The sequence below is a fragment of the Sinocyclocheilus anshuiensis genome, unplaced genomic scaffold (genome assembly GCF_001515605.1).
Source record: "Sinocyclocheilus anshuiensis isolate Anshui unplaced genomic scaffold, SAMN03320099.WGS_v1.1 scaffold458, whole genome shotgun sequence".
NCBI lineage: Eukaryota > Metazoa > Chordata > Actinopteri > Cypriniformes > Cyprinidae > Sinocyclocheilus > Sinocyclocheilus anshuiensis.
The window spans coordinates 197,314-207,086 of record NW_015542338.1 but is presented as its reverse complement, the minus strand read 5'-3'; the positions used below and the strand labels follow the sequence as shown (position 1 = coordinate 207,086).

Here is a 9,773-nt window from a genome sequence, read left to right as displayed (position 1 = left end):
ACTGAAGACTGCAGTAATGATGCTGAAAATACAGCTGCGCATCACAGAAATAAATTATATTTTAAAGGATATTAAAATTGAAACCATTATTTTATATTGTAATAACATTTTGCAAGATTACTGTTTTTTTCTGTATTTTTGATCAAATAAATGCAGCCTTGATGAGCAGAAGAGACTTCTTTAAAACACATTACAAGTCTTACTGATCCCAAACCTTTGACCGGTAGTGTATATATATACATATATTAGGGGTGTACGGCTACACGTATTCGTAATTTCAAAAATTTTCAGTACAAGTCCTTCGGTTCAGTTCGCATGTGTTTCAGCGCGATCATCTCTCCCTCTTTTCTACTAGTTTTAACATGAAATAAACATGAATGAACATCTCATGTCTCATGTAATCACTCAATCAGTGTTTCAGCCACGGAAAGACGGCAATAAAACAGCTTGTAAACGAAATGTCACGTAGCATTTCATTTACCTCAGGAAGTCATCAGTGTCCGCAGCTCGTTAGTGTGCTATAAATGAAGTCTAGAGAAGAGCATTTCACAAAATATTAGACTATATACTCATTATATTTCACTTTACCTGTTAGTGATGTCTTCATTATTTAATGACAAGTTATGAGAGCCACTGCATATATTGCATATATTATAGAAATGTTATAATTTAGAAGGTAATTTAAAAACTGCAATATGTGCAATTTATATGTTTGCATACACGCATTTGTTTTTTTTTGTTGAATGTTGATTATTATATTTAAAAATAAATGTGACCCTGGAGCACAAAAGCAGTCTTAAGTCGCTGGGGGATATTTGTAGCAATAGCCAACAATACATTGTATGGGTCAAAATTATAGATTTTTCTTTTATGCCAAAAATCATTAGGATATTAAGTAAAGATCATGTTCCATGAAGATATTTTGTAAGTTTCCTACTGTAAATATATCAAAACTTAATTTTTGATTAGTAATATGCATTGCTAAGAACTTCATTTGGACAACTTTAAAGATGATTTTCTCAATATTTTGATATTTTTGCACCCTCAGATTCCAGATTTTCAAATAGTTGTATCTCAGCTAAATATTGTGCTATCCTAACAAACCACACATCAATGTAAAGCTTATTTATTCAGTTTTCAGATGATGTATAAATCTCAATTTCAAAAAATTGACCCTTATGACTGGTTTTGTGCTCCAGGGTCACAAATAGTAATTAAATTTAAGTTTGGGCTCTGTTGTTAACTGTAACCTTATAGTAATGTAAAAGGGCTCCCTATAGTTCAGGTAGATTTTTATCCCTAAGAAAATTTTAATTCTAATTGAATTTATTTAAAGAAAGAGCGATTTGTTCAGTAAACCACTGTTTAATAAAAAAAAAAAAAGCAATTTTATGTTTAGTTTCCCCCCTGCTGTATCGAAACCGTACCGAACCGTGACGTCAAAACCGAGGTACGTACCGAACCTTCATGTTTGTGTACCGTTACACCCCTAATATATATAGCCCCTAATATAATATTTGGTATATATTACCAAAACAGAATTTGAACATTAAAACAGAATCCAGAAAACGTAAAATTGTAAAATAAAGCTGGTTTCACAGTAAGGTGTGTGTGACGCAGGTCCCGTTCCCGCTGCTGCAGGGCGAGTGTGTGGAGCGTGTCGGGAGAGCAGAGGAGTCTGTCATTGCCTTAACCAGCTACCGCCTTCACATCAAGCTGCAGGAGAACCTCATCAATGTGAGTGTTTCTCTCACACACAACCACACCGGAGCGTCTGTGCTGAGATTCCGTGTCAATCACAAATCACAGCCAATCAGAAGAAAGTGTGGGCGGAGTCTCACACTGATTTTAATAATCAAATAAATAAAAATGAAATCATTTTAATATTACTTAATATACAGACTGATACAATTTTTGTCATGCAGTATAATCATTTGTTCACAGTTTCAGCATTCTTGTTTCATTTAATTCAGGTAAATGTGACCCTGGACCACAAAACCAGTCATAAGGGTCAATTTAAAAAAAAAAATCATCTGAAAGCTGAATAAATAAGCTTTCGATTGGTGTATGGTTTGTTAGGATAGGACAATATTTAGCTGAGATACAACTATTTGAAAATCTGGAATCTGAGGGGGCAAAAAAATCTAAATATTGAGAAAATCATCTTTAAAGTTGTCCGAATTAATTTCTTAGCAATTCATATTACTAATCAAAAATTACGTTTTAATATATTTACTGTAGGAAATTTACAAAATATCTTCATGGAACATGATCTTTACTTAATATCCTAATGATTTTTGGCATAAAAGAAAAATGTATAATTGTGACCCATACAATGTATTGTTGGCTATTGCTACAAATATACCCCAGCGAGTGCTTTTTTGCTTTTATTATGGCTATTAGAGTCATGCACAATAATATTTGAAGTAGAATTACAAAGCACATAATTAGTACCTGTTTTAATTAGACACATAGTTTGAATGTTATAGTCCCAGTCGTGACGTCGCGTAATATAAACCATCTCAAAAATATAATCCTGTCGCAGATCAAACACTTTTAATAGCACGTCTATTACTAATAAATGCATTTAATGCTTTAAAAGGACCCAAAATGGAAAGTTCTGTCATCATCTACTCACCCTCACGTAGACTTTCTTTCTTCTGTTGAGCACAAATGTTGAAATTGAATGTGAGCGAATGCTGTTTTAGAAGGACAGCAAATTCAAATCGATACATTTGAAACGGAAACTAAAACGATAAGAAACATTTGTGTTACTTGAACAAAAACAAATCGCAAAAAAATTAAATATTGCATTAAAAAAAAAAAAGATTTATAAAAAAACTGCAAAGAAAACATTTCAGTTTTTAATTTAGTGTTACTTAATTTTTTTTTAAATAACTACATTTAAAAACTGAAATATAAAATTAATAAAAACTGTTATTAAAACTGCTAAAAATGACACAAAATTAACATGAAAATGTAAAATATAAAAACTAATTCAAACTATTAATAAACTATACTAGTATCTCAGTGACACTAAAATAACTCTAATTAGAGTTTAGAGTCTAATTAGCACTAATTAGAATAATTGTTCCTCCTCAAGGCCTAAAGAGACAGTTTCCTGTGAATGTGTGCAGGTTCCTCTGCAGCTGATTGAAAGTGTGGAGTGTCGGGATCTGACGCAGCTGCATCTCACCTGTAAGGACTGTAAGCTCATCAGGTACGTCTGCTTTGACTAACAAATGCACACAATATCCTCAGTGCTGCATTGTGCTGTGGAGAGGAAAACTGGTGAAAATAGAAGGCAATTGTGTCTTTTTATCTCACAATTCAGACTTTTTTTCCACGCAGTTGCGAGTTTATATCTCACAGTTTGCACTAGTGTTGTCAAGACCCGGTACTTCGGTACCAAGTCGGTACTAAAAAAATGAAAACGTTACGGTACCCGGTTCTTGATGCGCGATCCGAAAGGTGCGCAGATGCGCTGTCTTCATAAAAGCACTGAGACGTGGCGACCTCAAAACGAGGAAACACACCAAACTAACAAAACACTTTAAAGACAGACACCCGGATCAAATGAAAGAGTTCAAGCAGGTAAGTTTCATTTTAATTTTTAATATTTAGATCTGTGTTTCCCATACATTGATTTATTAGTGGCGGCCCGCCACAATATCAAAACTCATCGCCACAAATAGATGTCAAAGTCGAAACCCGGTGCGGGAGTTTTTATATCACTGTATATAAATGTAATTATGGATGTCGTTTTCATGGCATCTTGCCTGTAATTCCTGATAAAGCAGCGTTTGTGAGCGGTGTGCTGCTTTGATTGCAGCCGTTAGCGGGGAAATCTGTATCTCTTCTGCTCTACAAGCGCCTCCTGCTGGCAGAGAATGGATTTGCATATATATGCCGCCACAAATAGAGTGCAAGTCTGTGGGAAACACCGCTTCTGTTATGAATATTATTCAATATTTTAATTCGAATGTCGGATTGAAATGAACATCGCCGTTATTAGAGTAGTTAATCGTTAGCATAAGCGCGGCTAACGCTAATATAATGAGCATTAGAATGAAGTTTCTTTATTAACTATTTACTATTTTTACACACCAGAGGCTTTTAAATGAATTGTGAATCTAAAATATGCGTTAGAGAATGTACAAATGGTTAACTGTTTGTGTCATATCAGTCAGAAAAGCAGTTCTGGGCTTTTATTTTTATTTATAGCTAACTTAGTTAGTTGTTATTCTTGGCTGAATAACTCCAGGTTTTCAAAAGCCCTTTAAAATTAAATATGTACACAGTTTGGATTAAATGAAAGTCTAGTCAAATTTTTTAATTAGCATGTTTTTGTGTTTTGCTTTGGTACCGAGAACCGTGGATTTTCACTGGTATTGGTACCGAATACTGAAATTGTGGTACCGTGACAACACTAGTTTGCACTTTATTTCGCAATTCAGAGAAAAAAAAGTCAGAATTGCAAGATATAAACTCAGAATTCTGACTTTTTATCTTTCAAATCTGCGTTTATTTCTTGTAATTCTTACAAGATCTCACAATTCTGTTTTTTTTGCAATTCTGAGTTTATATCTCAGTTCTTTTCCTCTCAGTATTGCAAGTTTAATTCTGGGTGTGACTTTTCTCACAATTACTAGTTTATATCTCACAAGTCTGACTTATCGTCTCAGAATTCTGACTTTTCTGACAATTCAGGTTTTTTTTTTGTTTCTTAGGAAAAAAAAGTCAAAATTGCGAGAAATAAACTCAGACTCTCAAAATTCTGACTTTTTTTCTCTGTATTCTGAGTTTAAATCTCGCAATTTTTTTTCTGCCACAGAATAAAAAATATAATTGTTTTTACTTTACCTTTTTCACGTAATTGGGAGTTTTGGACTTTTCTTCTCGAGTTTTCTCGTTTAGCAGAATTGCGAGAAAGTCTGAATTGTGAGTAAGGCTGGGCAATATAGCTAAAAAAAAGTGTATCAACGATATAATGTTCGGTATCGATAATTATTGACATTTTTTAAACCTTTTTTAAAATAAAGAGCAATAGACATTTTTTTTACATTTAACCACTGTATTTATAAATTAACTCAATTTATTGAGACAAACAACAATTTTTTTTTGTTTTAACAGTCAAACACAAAATAAAAATTAAACAAATATCTCAGATATTTGCAGATTAAATAGGTTAAACTTTTGGCTTGTTTCCCGAGGCCACAGGAGGGCGCAATGAGCAAAACAATGCAGTGTTGTCCGTCTAGAAAATGCGCTGAATATGCGTTCTGTGTGAATGGCTTGGTTTCGGTTTTAACCTAATCAAGAACTTCTATGCATTGAGCTTCTATATTTCTCTAATATTTTGAATGAATAACAAAGCAGCGGCGCGTCTCGTGGGCTAGACTAACAAAACATTAAAATGCAATAACGTCACTTACATCATCATCACTGCATCTCGTGCGCCACTGATGACGCTCCCTGACACACACCTAACATTCGATTGTAGCATTTTTGCATTCAAATGCAAATGTTTATTTTAAATTCGACTAATATTAATTAATCCTCATCACAGGCAGGCACAGCACTCGTGTTCATGTTTGTGTGTGCTGTCTGCGTCACTCATAGCACGTGCCTATATCGTGCACTATATCGTTATCGAAGAAGGTGTACCGTCGATAAATATCGATACCATTTCATCGCCCAGGCCTAATTGTAAGACAAAAAGTGACTATTACCTTTTTTATTTTTTGTACTGTGGCGGAAACAGGCTTTCGTAATAATGTGCATTGTTGAATCGAGCATAACAGCATGTTCATGAGGAAAGTGAATCATCAGGAACCTGCAGGGCTCGTCTGATCTGTGCTCAGGTGTAACTTCCTGTCGGCGGAGCAGTGTCAGGATTGGCTGCGGAGGGTCAGCGCAGTCGTTCGACCGCCGGCGCGGCTGGAGGAGCTCTTCGCCTTCGCCTTCCTCTCGTGTAGCGCCAGCGTCTCCGCCGAGGACAGAGAGGTGCATGATGGGATCTGCCGTGCAGGTACTGGACGTTTGTGTTTTACAGGTTCTGGTCCTTAAACCGATTTACTGATCTTTCAGAAATGTAAATGATATCATTATTTACTCACCCTCACGTTGTATCAAACCCTGACTTTCTCTCTGCTGTGGAACAGAAAAGGAGATGTTTTAAAACATATCCATGCTGTCCTGTCTTATACAGTGAAAGTGAAAGAGGACGGATGCTTTAGAGCTCCAAAAATGACAAAAAGCACCATAGAACTTTATTAAAAGTATTGCAACAGAGGTTGTATGACTCGTGTGCTATATTTCATGTCTTCTGAAGTCATGTGATAATGGAGCTTATTATTGTTAGCTAAAACTAAAACTATTAAAAATATTTTTGTTAATTGAAATAAAGCAAAAATAAAATATAAATATTAGAATTTTCTAATGAAAAATAGAAATGTTGTCTTGGCAACTGAAATAAGTTTAAAAATAAAAATAGAATTAGAAATAAAATAGAATTAAATGGTATTAAATAAAATAGAAATACATACATAAAAACTAAAACTGAAAGTTAAAAATATATTAAACCTAAATATTAATATATATATATATAAAATAATAAAACTAATAAAAATGACAAAAGCACATAGCAAAATGACAAAAAATTACTTTAAATAAAAGAAACATTTACTGAAATAAATTAAAATCTTAAATTAATAAAAATATTATATTTATTATATAATAATAAATATGAAATAATATAATAAAAATATTCTAATAATATATTAATATATAATAATAAAATTTATTATACTATATTTAGTCTACTATATATAGTTGTTATTATTATTAAAACTTATTTCATTTCAGCTTGTTGCAAAGAAAGCATTTCTCATCTTCACTGATGTACTAAAATAACTAAAATTTGTTAAAAGTTTTAAATCAAAATAAAAACTGAAAATATAAAAATTAAAGCTGATTTCAAATATTAATGAAAACTATAATTAGTAATAATATATACTAGTATATAGTATGCTGTATATATTATATAAATAATACCTAAATAACACTTTCCATGCATTTTTGCATTACAATTACATTTACAATTAATGCATTACAATTGCATTTTTATTTACAATTAATGCATTACAATTGCATTTTTGCATTACAATAACATCTATTATCAGATGGGTTGTATTCAGCATTAAATATTGTGTAGTGCATTGAAAATAAGGATAAATGCACTGTAATTCTGATTATCAAAACAGTCTTTTGCAATGCAGGTATTTATGAAGCAGCGTGTAATGATGCACCGATGTCAGGCTTGATGCAAGATCCACACAAACGAAGTCTGATCTGTAAATCTGGTGTCAATATCCACATGATTTTAAAGCTTTGGTGTGTGTTTGCAGGAGGACACCAGCGGAGGTTCAAGCGAGAGTTGGAGAGGATGGGCTTCGACAGCCACAGTGCCTGGAGAATCTCCAACATCAACAGCAACTACAGGTGAAACAGCAGAAACACAGCAACACACCAGCAGCCAGAGGAGCTTCATCATGACACATGTGTGTGTGTGTGTGTGCTTCTGATCCCGCAGGCTTTGTGCCAGTTACCCAGAGCAAATAATGGTGCCTGCTGCGGTCAGCGACCAGGAGCTGGAGAACGTGGCAGCGTTTAGATCGTGGAAGAGGATCCCGGTTGTTGTTTACAGGTGCTTCTCCGTTTGCACTTTGATACAGTGTTGACTTCTGCAGAAAAAGTCAGCGTAATGTTTGTGGAGTCCTGTCATGATCATGTGAAGTCAGTAAACACATTAATTACATGCTCTAGGACACTAGAAAGGAATTGCATAACTACCCATAAAGCACTGTTTACATCGAGTAAACTTACTCAGGAATTATGTCAGTAATGCATAACCAAATATCGTTTAGCTGATTTAAACACTTTACAGCTCAGATCACACACTTTTTTTTTTTTGTACCGAATAATTAAGTGCTTTAATAAAAATATGAGCTTCGCATTGCTGCTTTTAAACTTATAGGGCCCTATGAAATTCATTTTATTTTTTGCCAAATTATGCTTTTTTCTGTTTTAATTTTTCTGGATTTTCGTTTTCCATTTTAATTTTTCTAGATTCAGTTTTATTGGTAAAATTAAAATGTAGTCATAAAAAAAGCATGTTAATTGAATAAACTAATGAATTGAAACCATGAAACTGCTACAATTTAACAACTAACTGTTAAAAGTTTAACAAAAATTACATTTTCAGGGCCCTATAATACATTTTTTTTTTTTTTCCTGTTTTAATTTTTCTAGATTTTTTTTGTTGGTTAAATTAAAAAAAATTTATTGTCCCGAAATTGTATTTTCTGTTTTGATCTTTCTGGATTCTGTTTTAATGGTTTAATTCAATTCTAATAATCAAAAATCATGTCTAATAAATTGAATTCATAAAAGTTTAACAATTTAACAATTTATTAACATTTTTGCGTTTTCTGTTTTAATTGTTTTGGATTTATGCTTTAATACAAATTGTAATTTTGGCAATCAAATGAAGGCATTAAACAATTTAAAAACATAAAAGTCAATTGAATTAATCTTTTAAAATGTCATCAAATTAATATGCAACAATCGCAGAAATCTTAGGATGCTACTTTTAGACTTCCATTGTGCATCACTGCAACCAAAATTTTGCTTTTAAAAAATATATGTTTTCTGATGTAGACTTAACTAGTATTGAACCTGGAAGTTTTTTATTTTAACGTCTGTCCAACGTTTTCTGTCAGTGAAAATGTGTCACTCACCTTTATCTTAACCTTTGACCCAGACACCAGAGTTCGGGCGCTGTGATTGGTCGATGCGGGCAGCCAGAGGTCAGCTGGTGGGGTTGGCGTAATGCTGACGATGAGCATTTAGTACAAGCCATCGCTAAAGCCTGCGTCACGGATCCGGCCGCAAACACAGCGCAGGCTAACGGCTCCTGCCTTCACCATCACAGCAGCGGTGCGCTCAGTGACTCTGATCCTCACACGGCCAATGGGAGCGCAGAGGCGGAGCCAAAGACCACACCCCCTCAGAAGCTGTTAATAATGGACGCACGCTCGTACGCTGCTGCAGTAGCCAATCGGGCGAAAGGAGGCGGCTGTGAGTGTCCAGGTAATGCTGCAGAGCTTATGTTTTCAATTAAATGCTAGTAGAATAAAACATTTCATCCATGAAACGCCCTCTGTGTTTCCGGCAGAGTATTACCCCAACTGTGAGGTGATGTTCATGGGAATGGCCAACATCCACTCCATCCGGAAGAGCTTCCAGTGTTTGCGGACGCTCTGCGCTCAAGTCCCCGATCCGGTCAAGTGAGTCGACCTGGAAACCACAGCAGCAAACTGCTTAAAGCTGCTAGTTATTTACTGAATGCAGGTTTGGTGACAGAGACAGTTTTGGTTTTATTTAGTAATGCACCGAATTTGAAATTCTGGTAAATCAGTAAACCAATAAATATTGTTATGCTGATAACTAATTCATGTCTGATATTGTGAAGCTATACTGTGTCATATAAATACAATTTTATATATAACATCTTATATAATTAATGTATTATGTGTATATAAATAATTTATATTTAAATTGATAGAATTTATGTAGTCATTATATTTGATATGATATTATTAATACTGTCATATCAAAAATATTTTATGCATTTTTAATTGTAAATATTTTATATAAAACTGAATAATATAATTTCAGGTATTTATAGATACATAAAATATAAATGTTTT

At 33.8% G+C, this 9,773-nt stretch overlaps 1 protein-coding gene across 1 annotated transcript in view; it reads left to right on the top strand.

Annotated features, from left to right (window-relative positions):
* LOC107691163 (myotubularin-related protein 3-like) overlaps positions 1 to 9,773 on the top strand; it is a 26,585-nt gene that overhangs the window by 1,067 nt on the left and 15,745 nt on the right. The window contains exons 3-9 of the mRNA XM_016489649.1: positions 1,621 to 1,737; positions 3,138 to 3,220; positions 5,865 to 6,031; positions 7,410 to 7,503; positions 7,595 to 7,708; positions 8,825 to 9,153; positions 9,239 to 9,350. Coding sequence (XP_016345135.1) covers positions 1,621 to 1,737; positions 3,138 to 3,220; positions 5,865 to 6,031; positions 7,410 to 7,503; positions 7,595 to 7,708; positions 8,825 to 9,153; positions 9,239 to 9,350 — 1,016 coding nt within the window. The remainder of the gene's footprint in view (positions 1 to 1,620; positions 1,738 to 3,137; positions 3,221 to 5,864; positions 6,032 to 7,409; positions 7,504 to 7,594; positions 7,709 to 8,824; positions 9,154 to 9,238; positions 9,351 to 9,773) is intronic.